The sequence below is a fragment of the Symphodus melops genome (assembly GCF_947650265.1).
Source record: "Symphodus melops genome assembly, chromosome: 18".
In the NCBI taxonomy this organism is placed as follows: domain Eukaryota; kingdom Metazoa; phylum Chordata; class Actinopteri; order Labriformes; family Labridae; genus Symphodus; species Symphodus melops.
Genome location: NC_136708.1, coordinates 22067572 through 22086463, shown reverse-complemented (window position 1 = coordinate 22086463; position 18892 = coordinate 22067572). Strand labels below are relative to the sequence as shown.

Here is an 18892-nt window from a genome sequence, read left to right as displayed (position 1 = left end):
TCTTGTCTCAGTCTGGACCCTAAATGTCTTGGTCTTGACTCAGTCTGGACCCTACATGTCTTGGTCTTGACTCAGTCTGGACCCTACATGTCTTGGTCTTGACTCGGTCTGGGTCTTCACACCCACTAATGTGAACTTCAGAACTCTGGACTTTAATTCTTTAAAGCGCTTCAGGATGAGAAATGATTTCACTGGATTGGAGAACTGGAGCAGATAAATCACTACTTCTGTCTTTGGATCCTGAGTGAGAGAAGGAGTCGATGGACTTATAGTTTGAAAACAGAAACAAGCGAGACAGTTTTAGTTTTGGTTGCAGAGTCTGAAATTGATGCTTCATCATGTTTCTTTAAAATGCAGCAGGAGGAGCAGGACTGTACTTAGACGCCAGCCAACGTCATGAGGAGGGTCACACACTGCAGACACACACACACACACACACACAGTGTTAGCACTCATGTTAGCATGTTAGCATTAGCCTCACCTGTTATAGTCAGATCGTATCTTGACAGGCAGCCTCCCTGCTGCTGTCAGATTAGAACAAAGTAGGTTTTAAAAATGCATCATTTTCCCAAAGTGACAGAACATAAACGACTCTGATGACGTTAACAAACTCATTTGATAATCGTGGACTCTTAAAAAAAAAAAAAAAAAAGTTTGTGATCACAGTGAAGATCTCATTAGAGAAGCTCGTGTTTATTACTGATCAGTATTTCATCCAGCAACACGTTTCATCCTGTGAATTAAAGCACAGATTCACAACTTTAAGCATTTAAATCTTGGTGACGTGTAGCCATGTTGTCTTTGTCTTCTTTATGTGTACTTGATTCTTTGTTTACCTTTTTTTCTATTCCCATGAAACAATTTGAACTGGAGCTCCAGTGACTGTGAAACATGTGAGAAATAAAAAGTCATTTGTAGGAAAACCTGCACCAGTAGTATTTATTGATAAAGTGCTTTAGTGCTGCAGGGGTTAATGCTGTGGCCTCACAGCGAGGAGGTTCCTGGTTTGAATCCCCGTCTGACACTTTTCTGATAACTCATGGATGTAAACATAAAGTCTCACTTCTTCACGCTGTCATATTTCAGATATTTAACTTCAGTGCTGAAACAGGATTGTTTACATCATAAGTTCAGATTTTAAGTCTTTGTACGATGATCCAAGATAACACGAAGGTATAGAAGCAGACATTTGCACAAATATCTCATTATTATTAATCGATATGAAACACACAAGCAGCAGCTGTTTAGGGCTCTGAGGTTCAGGACCTCGGACAGCGTCAGCACCACGCAGAGACGTTCAGATCTAAGATTCAGGACCACGGACAGCAGCACCAAGAAGAACCAGAGAACCATCATCTGCGAACCAGGTTATAAGAAAATAAAGGCTTTTAAACCTTTATTTAGAATTAGTATAATCAAAAGGCCACAGATGCATCATGGGAATGTTCGGTGATGAGTTTCAAGTTTAGATGCTCCTTGTTTTATTTAGTCTTTTTCTTCTTTGTTGTTTCTGTTATATCTCTGAGTTCTGTTGGTCTTCATTGTTTCCAGATTTATTTTGTATTTCTATAACCCAGTGTTTCCTGTTTTATTTTGTAGTCATGTATCGCAATTTGTTTCCTCTTTTAATTTGTAGTTCTTTCCCTTGTGTTTCCTGTCTGGTTTTACTTCCTGCCCTTGTGTTTGTTTTCACCTGTGTCGTTTGTCGTTAAGCTCACTTTTTACCAGAAACAAAAATCAAGCAACATGGAAAAACAAACCTCAGAGAGCCCCAGGTAGACTTACTAAAGACAAGACTGATGAAAAGAGGAAGTAAGACGACATGATTCACTGGGGCAAGAACTACAAAATAAAACAGGAACACAAAGGAATAAACTACAGGAAACAATACAAGGGTGGAACATGACAAAAATAAGACAGAAAATTACAACAAAGAAAACGAAACCATGATAAACCAAACACAGGCCAACCCAGGTGCATGCTGGTCCTCCACCTGCCCTCTTACCTGAATAAGCTCAGCCAGTGTTACCCAAACATGAAACAAAACATGCAATTAATGCCAAACTAAATTTACAACAAATAATTCTGAAAAGAATATGTGATCAAAAATCTATTATAAACATGAAATACAAAGTAAATAAAGCTAATAAATAAAATTATTTGCAACCAGTAAATATTATGAACACACAAATACGTTCTCTAAACATTGAGAGTAAATGTAAAGGAACATGAATGTCAGGAAAAGAAATAAATTGTGTTTGTCCTGGAACAAATCTGCCCCTTCTTGTGGCTCCGAGCCAGAAACGACGAGTTTTACCGAAGCTTCCCGAGCGCCTCCGAGTTCAGCGGGTCCACAAAGCCGACACCAGCCGAAAGTCTCCAGTTCCTCCCGATCCGGTCCCATTGAAGTGTGTTGTTGGGGGTGAAGGGGAGGACGAGATTGATGAAATAAAGAAGCTTAAAAAAAAGAAAAAGGAGTGTTTGCAGATCGCCCCTCCCTGTCGGCTGCTTTTCGGCTTTTCGCCTTGGAACAGGTAATTACCATCATCCAATTACTTGTGTATTACAGCTTTGTAGCTCTTTTTTTCTCGGTGTTTGCTTGAAACAGGGAGGCAGTGGGTTAAATTCAGCAGCTTTCCTGTCATGTTTGGACTATTTGCTGGTGCTGTATGATTCAGGGCGTGTAACCATCAGCACAGCAGCGTGTGGGAACATACCATCACACAAGATTACACAAATCAACATTTACCCAGCATGAAAAATATGTTTAATAACAAACACTGAATCCCCCGAAAGAATGGCGATAAATGGAACCAGCTTGAGTCAGGGATGCGATCCTTGCTCAGGGGTTCCGTGGCACTGATCGGCCTCCTTTCTTCAGTCCAGGAGGATTTTTACTGGAAATTCACTTTTCGCTCTGCTGGTAACAATAAACATCATCCTGAAGCTGAAACTGGGATCATAAAGGGTTTGTTTTTACGCACGACATGTTAGTTGGTAATTCCTGAGTGTGTGTTGGTCGAGCTGTGGTGCATCGTCCTGTCCTGTGTGTGGGATATACCCGTCTGTATTGGGGTATTTTCTGCTGGTTACGCAATGCTGTTCTGCGCTACAGCACGCTGAGTGTTTGTCTCAGAGTCTTTTAAATGAGTGCAGTGTGGATCCAGAACTCGACTCAGCTTATTACCAGTACAGAGAGTTTAAATGATCTGGAAATCATTCTCATGTCTTTTGATCGCGTGCCAGGACACGAAGCAGATCTTTAATGCAGACAGACTTGTGGTGCTGGAGTGTCTGTCATGTCCAACAACATCTTGTCTTCACTACTCGGTCGTGTCCTTTCTTCCATCTTCCCTCCGGACTTCCCCGACACGGGACAGCCCCTTTCATGCCGGTCGTGACACACCCTTGGTGCACCAGCAGCAGCTGCTCCAGGCTGTGTGTTTGGGCTGCGTAAAGAGTGAGGAGGGGGCGAGTGGGTGCAGGTGCAAGAAAGGTGCCAGGGATGAACACATGCAGAGAGAGGAACACACTTTAAGTGTGACTTTATTTATTTATTTTTTTAGATTTAAGATTCTAAAATCAGGATCATGATTTCACCATACTTCAGGAAAATAAGGCCCCCCCCCCCTCCACACACACACACACACACACACACACACACACACACACACACTTCACTTCTCCTCCAGGTCTACACTCCCTTCCTCCCCCAATGAAAGGCATCTGAACAGAGTCCTAAGTCTCTAACTGGACCCTTCTCCTCTGTCGCCCCCCGGTGTCGAACAAAATACCTCGCTCCTTTAACCTGCAGAGTCACTTTGCACCTTTAAGAAAAAGCGACACATGTAATGATGATGATGATGATGATAAGATCTCTCAGCTGTCAGTTTTATGCTTTGCCTCTTGTCGTCTCTCAACCGCCTTCGAGAGGAACCCCAAGTTGCTCCCTCTGATTCATCAGCGGTGTATGAATGGGATCAGTTGCTTCTGATTGGTCACTTTAAACAGCAGCCTCTACCATCAGAGTGTGAGTGTGGAGGTGTGACCTGCTGTGTCGAAGAGTTTTGAGCAGTCAGAAGACGAGAACAAAGATAGCAAGACACAGACGGTAAATGTAGAATAAGTGTACGAGAATAGAAACCCTCTGCTGTGGGAGGAATTAGACCATAAAACAGGACTCATTATCAGAGCAAGTAGACCGCTACATCCTCTAACTGGTGTTTGGGTCTGACTGAGCCTGATAGGAATGAGTCAGAAGGATAATAAAGGAGAGAGAGAGAAGATTACAAGGCAAAGATGAGTCAGAACAAGAACAGAAAGACGAAGACAAAGACAGGAAATCAGAGACGGAGAGAGGCGCAGATATGAGCGAGGCAGCTCAGCGATGAAGAGGAGGACCCTCCTGACTCGTGTGGGAGAGCAGAGAGGAGGCCATAAGGCTCTTAGGTACATCAGTCAGGATCGTCCGGACGTCAGGCTGAACGAGATCCCATCGAGGAGGCAGCTGGACGAGTCACAGGCGATCCTCGCCATCGATCCCATCGCTCGTAACAGGAGACACCGGAGCAGGGATCCCGAGTACAGTCCGAGTTTATGAATGGAAATCACAGCGTCAACCGTGACCTGAATCTATGATAACACAGCTCTGAAGAGGTGTGTGTGTGTGTGTGTGTGTGTGTGCGTATGTGTGTGGTGTTTGTAAATGCAAGAAAGACAGAAAATGTATCGCGCTCCTGAAAGTGCTGCAACGATCGTCCTCTCTCTAACCCTCTTACACAGCTTAAGGTGACACTCCAGCTGTGTAAATACAACTTCTCCTGCACTTCTCTAAATATGTGTTTTCATCTTTCAGTAAATCAGCTCCTCCAACCTGTCAATTTGTCGTAAATATCACCTCGACAAACGCTGCAGCCACCTCTTATTTGTGCTGCAGCTGTACAGCTCTCTCCTTCGTGCCTCTGAGCACCAACACTCACACAGCCAGCCAGCTAATGGCTCAGAGGAACATTAAAGAGGTGATGCTAACCGGCTCCACTAACAGGAGAAACACGTCATGATTACAGAGTTCCACTGAAACGCTAAAAGGCCTTTTGAGCAGTTTTTTCTGCCTGCTCTCCGGCTCCGCTGTCATGTAGAAGTCGTCTTGTATCTGTGGATGTGCAGAGGGAATGTAGATGGGCTTTTCTCTCCCTCCTCCGAGGCCGCTGGCAGGACTTCACTTTTTATTGTTTTAAGTCTGCACGGCGAGCTGCCGGGGATCCAAACATCACAGGTCGTCTTCTTCAGGGCAGATCTCTAACATTCACTAAAATCTGCACAATGACACACAACTCTTTCTTTTAATAAAAACCTATAGCATGTACATATCTAACGTTTGTATGAAGACGGTGCGGTGGGTGTTTATGTTTTGGCTGCTGCTCTGGATGCTGATGCATCTGGATCTGTCCTCAGGATGCTTCGGGGTGCGTTCCACTTGTTAGCAGCTCACCCAGGATGAATGTTCCTGTGAGGCGTCAGCAGGGCCGTCCCTGGTGTTAGATCCATCCTGTCAGTTTGAAAAGAGTGAGCAGCTGTTCTCGTCCCTTCAGAGCGCCTTCTCTCTGTCTCTTCCATTATCTATCCAATCGAATTACCCCGCCCTGATAACTCTGCTGCCACTGCTTAGTCTAATCTAGTGCGGGAGTCGTGAAAGGTCAAAGAGTTGTCTGGTGCCAGCTGGCTCCCGTCCATCTTCTCGTCCCAGCGGGATGCTCGCTTCATCGTCTCGCCTCTCTCTCTCTCTCTCTTTCTCTTTATGTTTTGTCTTCCCTCTCTTTGAGACGTGACATATTTGTTGCTCTTCAGCTCAGCACGCTGCTCCTCGAGGCCTCTTCCTGTATCTGTGTCTGTACTGTAGATTTGACTGTCGGGGACGCTTGGCAGAGCGCCCTCTCACTTATTTGCCGAGCTCATTGGTGAGATGGGCCGGATGCTGCAGCGCTCCGTCTGATCACACAGATTCAAGTTGGCGTGCTTCTTCTTTGCAGATGTGTGTCTCAATTAAACACAGATATAAAAGCAAACTGACCTCTTCAGGCCAAGATGTTCTTTCGTCGTCTTGATGTAATTATAGATGAAATCATTTTGTTTTTAGGAAGTTTTATATTTGATCCTTCAGAGTCGCCGTCATGCTGTAAAAAGTTTCTGTGTGTTTGTTGTTCGTCGTGTGACTCTCTCTCTTCCAGAGACGCTCCGTGCACGATGAAAGTAATCAGCTCTGCAGTGCTCAGCGCCCTGTTCTGCACCGGTAAGCACTAACATAACCAGTCACTGGGGATTGGGTTTGGATTAATGAACAGCTGAAAAAGGCTTCCTGCAAAACCTGCAAAGTGTTGCAGCAGCACAGAAAAGCTCCATGTCATATATTAGTTATATTCTTGTTTTCCTTTGTTTGCTTTCCTTTCATTTCATGCAACAAAGCCAGCGTGTGTTTACATCTGCTCTATTTTCACTGCTTATTATGTGGGGCATTAACATTTCAAACACTTGGAGACTTGTGCTGTTTTTTTTCTCCCTCCAATTAGAACAAAGAAAGCTGTTTGAAGCTCTTTGGACGAATCAGCAGATCACTAAAATAAGATATATTTGACTCTGCTCTTTGTTTCCTTTCACAGTCGTGTCGGCGTCTTCCAAAGGTAAACGTGCATGCTGGTTGGGACTGCAGTGCATGACGTGTGTTGTACATGTTCTTGAGTGTGTTGGGGTCCGAGGTGACCCGTCACTGTGCTGTTTTCACTTCCTGTCCTCTGCACGGGACGCTTAGCGGGGCAGCGAGATCCAGCAGCTGTCAGACGGGGCGCCGGAGGGAGGTTTCCTTCAGTCGCTGCAACTATCTGCACAGCTTGAACTCATGCTGTGATTTAAAAATGCTGTCAGCCCTCAGGGGCCCCCCTCCACTGTCCTGGGGCCCCAAGCAGTCGCCTGCCTTGCCTGTTAACGAGCAGCGCCTCTGGTCAGACTGAGAAGCCCCAGAACATGAATGACTGAAGCAGAGCATGCAGCATCCTTTCTGCATGGGTGAAAGACGTTTCCTTCAGTTGTAAATGTCAGACATGTTCATCTTCCTGTTCAATCAGAGATCAGCTGCTGGGAGAATCCTCCTCTCACTGTTACACATACACACCTTAAAGAAGAATTCAAACCAATCAAAATGCATGAATCCGTGAAAGTACTTCCTGTAATGTGCACGAGGAAAGTGAGACAGGAAATCAAACGTTAAACACCTGATTGTGTCCTTCAGTGAAAGACGAGCACAGGACCGCCTTCTTCGGGGAGGATATTCACATCGACGTCCCGCCCGGGAACGCCGGCGAGGTGGTGTTCAAACCCAGAACGGACGGCCTCGCCGAGGTGGCTCTGATGCACGAAGGGAAGGTGGTGAACCCACGCTGCCGCATCAACTCTCTGGGCCACCTGGTGCTGGAGGACGTGCAGGAGGAGGACGAGGGCGTGTACGTCATCAAGACCGCCAACAGCTCCAACGCCGCCAAGCGCCTCATCCTCATCGTCCGGGGTACGCTGCCTCCTCCACACTTATAAGGAGGCGGAGAGACACATGTGACATCACATTGAGATTATGAGCAAACTTTAAACTCAGCTGTACGACGTTAGGAAGTCGTCCTGACGTGAGATTTAAATAAGAATAAATAAACGGAGGATTTCAGAGAATGATTGTTTGTTTTTGTCTTGTCGATCAGACTGCTCAGTGGAACAAGTGGTGAAGTATGGAGACACGTACACCATCCATCTCAACCAGGTGGAGGGCCCCATCACGCTGGAGTTCAGGTAGCGTCGGTGCTTCACACAGAGCCATGACTCACTGTGACGTCTGACAGCGTCTCTCCTCGCTAACGTTCTGCTAACCTGTGTCTTTGTTTTGTCCTCTTCCAGGCCGAGTCTGATTCATCCCAATCAGACCGAGGTGCAGCACGCCACGGAGCCTCCGTCCGTCGTGCTGTACAACCAGACGGCGGTGACGGCCGAGGAGTACGTGAGGCGCCTGAGCGTGACGGAGAAGAAGGTGACGCTGCACCCTGTCAGGATGACGGACGAGGGGAGCTTCACCGTGCTGGACCGCGAGGGCAAAGTGAGGAGGAGGAACTGTCTGAACGTCAGAGGTGAGGACAGATCGGCGCTCGTCCTCTCAGCTTTAATTGGGGGGATTCATCAGTCTCAGGCGCCGGAACCCGTGGGCCTCTGCAGGGAGCTCATTGAAATGCGGCGCTGATGTTCAGGCTGTGACACGTGATGTGCTTCTCCCAGATCTTTGATATCGAGCTGATTCGGTTCCATGCAGTAACGTTAGCCTTATCGTGTTAACACCCTGATTCATTTTCATCTCTGCAGAGACGCTCGCAACATTTATGTGATCTTTTTTTATGTATGTATTTAAAATGAAGTTAACCCTTCGGGGGCAGGATCGACCATCTCGTGACGGGGGGGGAGTGATCGAGTGATTTATCCTTTTTTTGTCTGTTATAAACTGTATTTCTTCACACACACACACACACACACACACACACACACACACACACACACACACTTTTTCTGGCTTCTACTGTAATCGTCTCTCGTTTATTGTCTCTTGTCTTGCAATTTGAAAAAAAAGAAAGAAATGATCCCGTCTGCACGGAGACTGAAAAAACAACAAAAAGATGTCACTTAAAAACTGGAGCAGATTAAATGAAACGTTAGGAACCAAACTTCATCTCTGCACACAGTGTTTCAATGGACTCTTCTGGTTGGAGTTCAGACCTGCAGCTTTCTTCCTGGTTTTACACTCGAGGGTTGATGATTGATATTTATGGTTCTGGTCTCGGTCTCGGTTTCGGTCTTGGTTTCGGATCAGTCTGGTCTCCGTGGTCTCGTTACACTAAAGACCAAAGAAGTGACAGCGTCTGCCAGTAAAGACCTCCTCCACTGCGTTCACGTTTGAACAGTGTGTCTGATGATAAGCCTGCAGAGCGTCTCGTGTTTCCCAGCTCGATATCCTCTGACATGATGCATTAAGGACGTCTGCAATTCTTTTATCTTCTCTGCAGTGTTTCTTATAATGTGAATGAATCACACACTCACATCCTCCTCATGATATCATCTTTAAAACCGAAGCTCTTAAAGGAGCCGGTGAGAAAGTTTTTAGAGGCTTCAGTCTCAGATATCTTCTTCACATCGGATCTGAAACATGCAGAACAAACTGCTGCAGAGAAGCACTTCAGCGTAGTCTGCATTGGATTGACCTTTGACCCCAGAGGCTACAGTCTCCTCTTATTGAGGTTATGATAGATCCTTTTTTTGTGGAGCTCGGCACAAACTCGTGTTCTTTCTCCACAGAGCACCAGACCTTCACCAAACTCTCCTACGGAGCAAACCTGAAGATGAAACTCTACCTCCATCACTCCAACCTCAACATCGTCTACATGCCCAAATCAGACAACCGGCCCCGCGTGGTCCTGCAGCAGGGGGTCCTGGTGAGCCACCTGGACCCCATGCTGGAGGGCCGTCTGACCGTGGAGGGGTCGGAGCTCATGATGAAGAAGCTCCACGTGGCCGACGTCGGCGTCTTCACCGTGACCGACCTGGACGGGTTCCTCGTGGCTCATGTCTACGTGGAGGTGGAAGGTAAGAGAGAGAGAGATTTGACGTGACATCCTGTGTTTCCACGGCAACGGTAAATGTTGCCGTTTCTGTCGTTATGGTGACGGCCAAGACAAGACGCACCCGCTACAACTGAAACACTTCAGATTTCTCTCACTTTGATAACATCTGGAAATATTTGAGGTGATACTAAATAATCCCTCCTCCTTATTTTTCTTATTTTTTTGTATTTTTATTTTACAGCTCAGCTTAGAAATAACCACAAGAACTTGTCATAGCTCTGTTAAACATTTCAGCCTATCAGGAGAAGGATCCTGACTGAGACGATGCAAACAGTGATTTATGTTTATGTTGGACCTTTGAGTTTACACCGGCTCATAAATTAGATATAATTAAACGTGTATTTCTCGGCAGGCGCTGGGATGGAAGCTGAAGAAGCGACAGAGCAGACTCATTATTTTCCTCTGTGCATGTTTCAGCCTATAAGCTCCCTCCGCTGACTGTGGCCATCCTCTCCCTGCTGGGCCTGATCGCCTTCATGCTGCTGGTCTGCCTGCTGTCCTGCCTCTATAAGATGCACAAAAGGAACGAGAAGAACAAGAAGCTGATGCTCATCGCTCAGCAAGGCAGCAAGGGGGACGGCGAGGCTTTCAGACAGGTAACACCCGCCCAGTGCGTCGCCTTTGTTCTGCTTTTTATCAGGAGGAGACGAGATGAGACCCTGCTTCATGTTTCATAAGAGGGAGGTTTGTGTTTTGGTGTAAAGGCAGAGGAAGGTTCTGCTCCTGCTGTGGGAGTCAGGATGGTCAGCTGGTCCACTTCCTGCGCCTGCAGAGCCGGACCTGGCACTGTCTGAGTACATCTCACAGTAACACACTCTTTCTAATACAGCTCCGTTGATCCCTTTGTGTGTGTGTGTGTGTGTGTGTGTGTGTGTGTGTGTGTGTGTGTGTGTGTGTGTGTGTGTGTGTGTGTGTGTGTGTGTGTGTGTGTGCGTGTGTTTAACCCCAGAGTGTGTTAGTCGTTATTTTAGGCTTTTGTTGGTGATCTAAAAGTGCGATAAACTTCCTGCGTAGGCTGTGAACCACACAGAGGAGAGGAGCACAGAAAAGCATGAGCAGTATAAAAGTGGACCTCCATCAGGTCGATCCAGGACGTGATGCTGCTGCGCACACATGGGGGGGGGGGGTCCCGGCTGAGGAACCCCTCGCCATCACCTGACAAGATTTCATCAGAGTTGGTTAAAAGAAAAAAACACGACAAACATGTACAAATCAAAATCAGCAAAACAAGAAAGTGATACTGCTTTGACCACAGGGGGGCGCCAAAATCCACTCAAACCAGAAGTCCCTTACAGGAGCTTTAAGTAGATCTTAATTTATAGACTTTAATTAAATGTTTATTTTTTGTCTTTTTTCAGGAGCTCTGAGTATTTTTTTTTTTTAGTTGAATTCTGGAAACAAAAACTGGAAACTTTAAACTCCCCAAATCGTCCTCCTGGCTTTTAGCACCCGCTCGATATGTTCAGAGAATTGACTTTAACAAACATGAAGATGTGAACATGAAAAAAAATCTTTTTATGTTTTTTTTTTATTGTTAAAGATTTAAAAAAACACTCCTCGGCTCAGTTTAGTAAAAAACATGTTTGTTTTTTTTCCCTCATTGTTGTAAATCAGAAGTATTGATCAGCTCGGGAGTCTTAAATGGATGATTGATGATGAGTAAAAAAAGCCCCCTGAGGCACATTTATTACCCCTGTGATTCTTCAAATGTCGATGTTAAATGAAACTCCTCCAGCAGACGGCGGACGCTTCAGCAGCAGAAGAAGAAGAAGAAGAAGAAGAAGAAGCAGCTTTGCTTGTCTTCTTAATGATTTGTATAAGCTCTGCTCTCAGCTGATCAATACCAAGAGAGGAAGTGACCGATGGGAGGAGTCATTTAAAGAGTTAACCCTTCAGCTTCCACTCAGCGTGTCGATATCCGAGGGTCTATTAAACACACGTTACATGAACAACGTGAGGCGGATCGGCTTCAGGGAGGAAAACAGAAAGTCAGGTGTTTTTTTGATTCTCAGGAGAAATGCTGATAAATGTTTGTGCGGCTCATGTTGTGTTCATGACTCTCTGGTCCAGTTGGACGTCTGAATGCTGTGTGAGTGTGAACCAGAGCTGTGTGTGAACCGAGGCCCGGCTAATGCTGTCGCCTGTGCGTTACGTTTCTCCCTCTGACTTTAAAGGAGCCTCAAACGGAGCCTCTGCTCGGTGAGAGATTGCTGTTCTGGCCTCTTCTTCTTCTTCTTCTTCGTCTTTATCTCGATGTTTAGAGAAATGTCAAATAAGTCCTTCGATCATCCTGCTGTTTGTGAGAAATCACTGCTCAGCATTCTGTAAACGTTGGTGCATTAAACACTTTTAGTGCAAGCTCACAATAGAAGAGGAAATGTCCATCAGTGTGAACGAACAGGAAGAGGATGATTGAAGATCTAATTTGACAGTCAGTCAATGAACCACCATCAGGTTCTTCGAGCTCCACCACTTGAGACAATCTGTGCCTGCGATCCTTCTAGACCCTTCAGTACTCCGCTGACTGAGCTTCCTGCACAAGTGTCCACTTCTGTGTCGACTCCAAGTATCTAGATTTTGATTTGCACGTTTTAAATCAATGTAAAGATTCATAGTGTGAATAGAAAAGGAAAACTTTCAGTGAAACGTTTGGAAACACAAAGTGAAGCTGATTTACAGTGAAATAAGAGGATGAATGTTTCTCATCTTTCTCTCGTGCTGGTTCAGTCAGGAGGGACTTCTGTCTTCATGGATCTGAGTCACAGTTTTGTCGCAGGTCGTGCTGCACAGTGCAATCAAAACAAGAGTCCATTTGAACGAGTCATTTGATCGAGTTAGAATCGGATGTTTCTCAGCCGAGGAGGAGGAGGAGGAGGAGGAGGAGGAGAGCCGTCCTGACGGCGGACGCCACTCGCTGTTGAGAAACAACGACTGAATGACCTGTTGAGATGGCGTTTAACTCCTTTTATTGTCAGTGTGTCCAAAGTGCTGCTGAGCAACAACAACCGAGAAAGTCACATCATCACGTGTGACTTTCTTTCCCACGCATTCGATCCGTTCTTCTCTCTCTCTCTCTCTCGCTCTCTCTCTCTCCATCCCTCTCTCTCTTTATCCCTCTCTCTCTCTATCCCTCTCTCTCTTTATCCCTCTCTCTCTTTATCCCTCTCTCTCTCTCTCTCCATCCCTCTCTCTCTCTCTGTCCCTCTCTCTCTTTATCCCTCTCTCTCTTTATCCCTCTCTCTCTCTATCCCTCTCTCTCTTTATCCCTCTCTCTCTTTATCCCTCTCTCTCTCTATCCCTCTCTCTCTTTATCCCTCTCTCTCTCTCTCTCTCCATCCCTCTCTCTCTCTCTCTATCCCTCTCTCTCTTTATCCCTCTCTCTCTCTCTCTCTCTATCCCTCTCTCTCTTATCCCTCTCTCTCTCTCCCTCTCCTCTCTCTCTCTCTCCTCTCTCTCTCTCTCTCTCTCTCTCTCTCTCTCTCTCTCCCTCTCTCTCTCTCTCTCTCTCTCTCTCTCTCTCTCTCTCTCTCTCTCTCTCTCTCTCTCCCTCGAGCTTCGCAGTTACTCATGAACTCAAACGTTTCTGATAACCGCCGGCGTTCAGCTTCAGCGCTGTGTTTAGCGCACTTCAGTGTTGTTTGGCTCTGTGAGGTGAAGTACGAGGTGAATATATCTGATGTGTGTGTGTGTGTGTGTGTGTGTGTGTGTGTGTGTGTGTGTGTGGCGTCGTGTGAAGGTCAGTGGTGATTAAACGTGCGAGTCTTTGATCAAACAGTGAGTTCTGTGTCCGTCTGTGTGCTGTCGTGTTTCTGTCCAGTGAATGTCTCAATGTTTTGTCGTGATATATTCCCATGAAGCATCACATTGAGACGGTCCCTTTCTGGCATGCTGCTTTTATTATATAAACTTTAAAACACCGACATCACAAATCAATAAACACTGGATCCATTTATCTCTCCTGTCGGAGACGAGGTGAGATGAGATTTGACTGACCTTCCTTTAATCCACATCAGCAACACTTAAAGTCTCATTCACTGATAGGGAAGAAAAACAGGTTTTGCTTGTTTAGTCAAGTCAAGGGTTAAACTTGATCCCCCTGCTGGTCAGCACCGGGATTACAAGTCGATTTAACTAATTATTCGTGTTTTTATACGATCATTGCCGGTCATTATGTTGGGCTCCAGCTGCTACACAGCCAACGGCCACTAGGTGGCGCTGCAGCCATAACCTGGCTGAGTCTTTGGTTAAAGCTTTGCTCTACTACCGGATGTAAACAAGCGTCACATAGGAGCAGAAAGGTTTTTTTTTATTAGAAAGGACAGCAGATTTTTTTTTGGGGGGGGGGGGGGGGGTGACATACAGCAGAGGTCAAAGGTCAGATCTGAACATAAAGCGGTTGCTATGAGGACCAGAGAGTCTGCCTCCCCTCCCAAAGGATTTTAATTAGGTTTAACCAACTAGTAATTCTGGCGCCGGCTCGCGGGGGGGGTTTGGCGTTGAAACCATTTTATGTTCAATAACCAGATAAACCAGCAGGTGCAACATTATACAGAGTCCCAGTTTAAACAGGAGCAGGTAAAGTGTCAGTGAACATCAGGTAAGATGTCCAATCAGCAGCCATGAATCTGTCGCTCGCTCCATGTTGTGTGTCAGTACACGTGTTGTCACGGCCTGTGTGTGTGTGTGTGTGTGTGTGTGTGTGTGTTTGTATATCGATGTGTTCTCGTGTGTCCCCGGCGGCGTGGGTTGGAGTATTGACTGCGTGGAGGTTGAGATGACAGCACACGCCCTTGATGTCGCTCACTCGACTCGAGATGGATTTCCTCATAGATCCGAGAATGCCGAGTCAGAGAACCCGAGAGAGCGGCCGTGAAACTCGGATCAATCCCAGCTCTCTCTCTCTCTCTCTCTCCCACCTTCATCCTACACACTCCTCTCTTCCATACACTGACCCTTTCATCGGGCCGACACGGTACCGGTCGTCTCTCTGTACCTGCTGAATTCATTTACGAGTCACGACCGAATGATGTCCTCGCTCTGTTTGAGCACGACTCACACAGCGCTGACAAACCGTGTCAGAGCTTCCTCCCCCTCTTCAGCATCGCCTCCTTCTACATTACTTCTCCATTTTCTTGTTATTGATCATATGTGAGGTCAGGTCAGTGTGTGTCTTCTTCTCCACCTCTCTGTGAATCCGTCTGAACGAACCGAACTTCACGCCGTTTTACGTGGCTCGTGAACCTCTCTCACTTTCCCTCCCGCCTGCACGTCCGTGTCTCGGATGTTTTGGAACATCTGGGCTCTGCTTCCTCTCAACCTCCAGACGATTTCATGACCTCATCCTCCGTTCAATAAGTGTCTGTGTCTGTGTGTGTGTGTGTGTGTGTGTGTGTGTGTGTGTTTAAGAGCTTCCTGTGCTGTTACAAGTTTAATGTCTGTGTGTGTGTTTCTAATGAAGTGTGCTTCGCCGCTCTAACATGACGCTGTGTCCATATTCTGACGTCCTCCTGTGTGTGTCGTGTGTGTGTGTGTGTGTGTGTGTGTGTGTGTGTGTGTGTGTGTGCAGGTGGTCCATGAAGCGTACACGAGGTTTGCTGAGGAGTCTCTGATGCAGTCAGTGAGTGAAAAGACCCCGGAGACCACAGAGGTCACCATCAAGGTCAGTTTTTTTTTTTTCATATCGCACAAACAAAAACACTTGTGAGCGTGTGCGTGTGTGTGTGTGCGCGTGTGTGTGCGTGTGTGTGTGTGTGTGTGTGTGTGTGTGTGTGTGTGTGTATGTGTGTGTGTGTATGTGTGTGTGTGTGTGTGTGTGTGTGTGTGTGTGTGTGTAAAAGAATAAAGGCGACAAAGAACATTGAAAGTGTCAGTTTGAGTTGTTATGACACACTCAGGACTGTTTGGCGTGGCGCTGGAAATCAGGCCAGCAGGTCAGAGGAGTAAATGTTTAAACGCCACAGATAAGATAAGAAAATGTCAACAGTTAAAAGATCGCCACCGTCACAGCCCGCCCCCCCCCCCCCCGCTACACGCCACATTCAGCGCCACAGTCATTCAGCATGAGGCGAGGGATTATGCGATCAGCGATGAAAGCTGAACTTCAGGGAGGAGACACGAGGAGGTGACTTGTAGACTTGGGAGGACAGGTCGTCTTCAGCTGATGTTTGACTCGACGCTCTCGTCTCGTTGATGACGCGGCGTGTAAATAATGAAATGTGTATCTGACAGAGGAGGCGGTGACCTACATTTCACAGTTCACCTCTGAATCGATGCGCTCGCTCTGACATCCATCCCTGCAGATGCTAACAACATTAAGTGTTGTCTGCATGCTGCTGGAAGGTAAAGCTATAAATACGTGCATAAATTATTCACCTCACTTTTCCACTGACCTCGATTTTTTTTACTGCTTCCCTTTCCTTCCCTTCCTCCCGTTATTCCTGCTCTTCCTGCTCCGTAGATCAGCTTCCTCCCTCTTTTCTTCTTCTTCACATTTACTTTTATTTTCTCCACCGTTTCTTCAATTAACAAGGACTTTCTTCTCCTGTTCCTCCTCCCTCCTCCTCCTCCCCTCCTGTGCCTCCTCCTCCTCCCCTCCTGTGCCTCCTCCCGTCCTCCTCCTCCCCTCCTGTGCCTCCTCTCTCCTTCTCCTCCCCTCTTGTGACTCCTCCCTCCTTCTCCTCCCCCTCCTGTTCCTCCTCCCTCCTCCTCCTCCCCTCCTGTGCCTCTCCTCCTCCCCTCCTGTGCCTCCTCTCTCCTTCTCCTCCCCTCTTGTGCCTCCTCCCTCCTTCTCCTCCCCTCCTGTGCCCCTCCTCCCTCCTCCTCCTCCCTCCTCCTGTGCCTCCTCCTCCTTCTCCTCCCCTCCTGTGCCTCCTCCCTCCTCCTCCTCCCTCCTCCTGTGCTTCCTCCCTCCTTCTCCTCCCCTCCTGTGCCTCCTCCCCTCCTGTGCCTCCTCCCTCCTCCTCCTCCCTCCTTCTCCTCCCCTCCTGTGCCTCCTCCCTCCTCCTCCTCCCTCCTCCTGTGCTTCCTCCCTCCTCCTCCTCCCCTCCTGTGCCTCCTCCCTCCTCTCTCCTTCTCCTCCCCTCCTGTGCCTCCTCCCTCCTCCCCTCCTGTGCCTCCTCCCTCCTCTCTCCTTCTCCTCCCCTCCTGTGCCTCCTCCCTCCTCCCCTCCTGTGCCTCCTCCCTCCTCCCCTCCTGCGCCTCCTCTCTCCTCCTCCGCAGGGCCTCGAGGTTTCCAAACCAGGACGCTACCAGGCTTTGACCTCGGACAATTTCATGGAGATGAGCGACTCCGGGGTGGAGTTCACCCACCCGGAGCTCCCGCTGGACAGCGACACCGACGCCGCCATGACCTACGCCTCCCACAAGCCCCTTCTGAACGCCATCTCCCCGACAGCCGTGACAGCGGGAGTTTTCCCTGACAGCCTGGAGGCCACCATGACCACGCAGGGGGATCTCACGGCCAGCCGGACCCCTGACTCCGTCCTGAGCGCCAGCCCCGCCTCAAACCCTCGCTCGCTCGCTGCTGCCACCCCGGACGGCAGCCTCGCTGGCGCTGCGTCACCCGGAGCGGCCTCTAGGGGCACCGCCGAGTCGGATTCAGCCAAGACAGAAGAAGGAGCAAACGGTGTGGAGGCGGGGCAGAAGGGGGAATCGTCTCCGAGCACCTGAGAGGATTCACCTGCGTCTGTTTTTTTTTTTTTTTTTTTAAATCTTGTGGTTCCTAAACAGTTTTGACATCTGCACCCGTCTGGCTCGGTGTTTCCAGGAACTCGATCATATCCAAACATCACAAAGTCCTCACTGCATCTCAAACACACTCACAGACTAAACACTCACCCCTGGATCTGGATTTCAGTCGAGCCCCCCCCCTCCAAAAAAAAAAAAGAAAAAAAAAAAGGGGGAACTGCACAAAATGTATGGCACTAAATGAGACCCCTCGCTTTGTGCATATGGAAACATGCATGCATTTAAACTAGCGTAGTTATTGTAGTTGAGATCTGCAGGAGATGCTGAGCGTAGAGTAGATGGACTGCATGCAGGCGTACGACGGCCCGAGACGCTCCGTGAACACTCGCAGCACTTTTAGGAAAACACTTTAAAGGGGGGATCGAGTGTTTAAAGCTCCCGTTCAAAGGTTGTCAAAGAGGATGAGGCAAGTTTGACAGTTTTGACGGCTGAGTGAAGACGACGCAGGAATCAGACAGAAGCTCCCACCAACAACAAGCTGATAGGCTCGGTGTGTTCCTCTGTCTGCTCAGACAAACACTGCGATGATTACATTTCATCCCGCCCACTCACAGACTCTATTAAAAACAGAACAAGTCTGTCAGGAAGCGTCTCCGCCTCTCGGGAAGAGCTGCTCGTCTCAGCACTTGTTCAATACCACCCGTGAGAAAGAAAACGCTGAAACAAGCTGAAACGAGCCGCTGCAGGTTTCAGCCTGATGTTACTGGAGGTGGTTTTTCTGCCACACGTAAAAGAAATCCAATCAAACCTCCCCCTCATCTTCCTCTCTCTGAACACGAATGATAAAACCCCACAGGAGCGACTGCTCACTGAAGACTGCGTCCCGTCTGTTTTTGTTTTATCCCCCCGGTGGAGCTGTCACAAGCTGCATGGATTCAGCTTCCACACACACATCTGGGACTTCTGGATCAGCGCCGTAATTGGATTCCTGGTGTCCTCGCAGAGGGACGGATTCACGGACGCCGTGGAGTGAGGAGCGGAGATAAATGGAAGAGGGGGGAGCAGATAAAGTGACTTGCATGATTTAAAGCCTCCTACTTTCATCTCGTCCCGCTTTACGACGGACGGCGCTCTGGTCGTCGCAGCTTAGCTGTTAGCCAACGCTGTCGGATCAATCTCTGATAACCATGCAGCCCCGACGGAAAGAGAAACACAGTGATTATAACTGGTGTGTGTGTGTGTGTGTGTGTGTGTGTGTCGGGGGGGGGGACACATTCCCTTCACTTCATGGAAATGATTCCCTTAAATTCCATAAATCCGGTTGAAGCATCCACACAGGTGCTTCGTACATCTCAGACCCTTTGGTGCTACAACGAACAGCTCCAGGTATAAGATTGCAAAAAAAAACAACAACCTCGCACTACATCTATTTAAAAAAGAAGAAGAAGAAGAAGAAATGAGTCCAGCTGCAGGTAACGCCTCTCATCATTAAGTTCAGACTCTTAACT

The 18892-nt window shown here is 47.7% G+C and overlaps 1 protein-coding gene across 1 annotated transcript; it reads left to right on the top strand.

The window, feature by feature from the left end:
* Positions 1-2194: 2194 nt before the first annotated feature.
* Positions 2195-18797, top strand: LOC306839750 (uncharacterized protein). Its single transcript, XM_079368635.1, has 10 exons — positions 2195-2534; positions 6228-6289; positions 6657-6677; positions 7283-7555; positions 7740-7827; positions 7933-8159; positions 9373-9660; positions 10116-10294; positions 15265-15357; positions 16917-18797. Exons 1-10 carry the CDS (start codon positions 2233-2235, stop codon positions 17364-17366), a joined length of 1983 nt encoding a protein of 660 aa, XP_079224761.1. The 5' UTR covers positions 2195-2232; the 3' UTR covers positions 17367-18797.
* Positions 18798-18892: the final 95 nt, after the last annotated feature.

Bases quoted from the DNA above. Each gene is read 5' to 3' on its own strand.
- LOC306839750 (XM_079368635.1), top strand. From the start codon at position 2,233: ATGTCAGGAAAAGAAATAAATTGTGTTTGTCCTGGAACAAATCTGCCC. The intron at 6,678-7,282 runs GTAAACGTGCAT...TGTGTCCTTCAG, and splicing joins CGTGTCGGCGTCTTCCAAAG to TGAAAGACGAGCACAGGACC. The intron at 8,160-9,372 runs GTGAGGACAGAT...CTTTCTCCACAG, and splicing joins GAACTGTCTGAACGTCAGAG to AGCACCAGACCTTCACCAAA.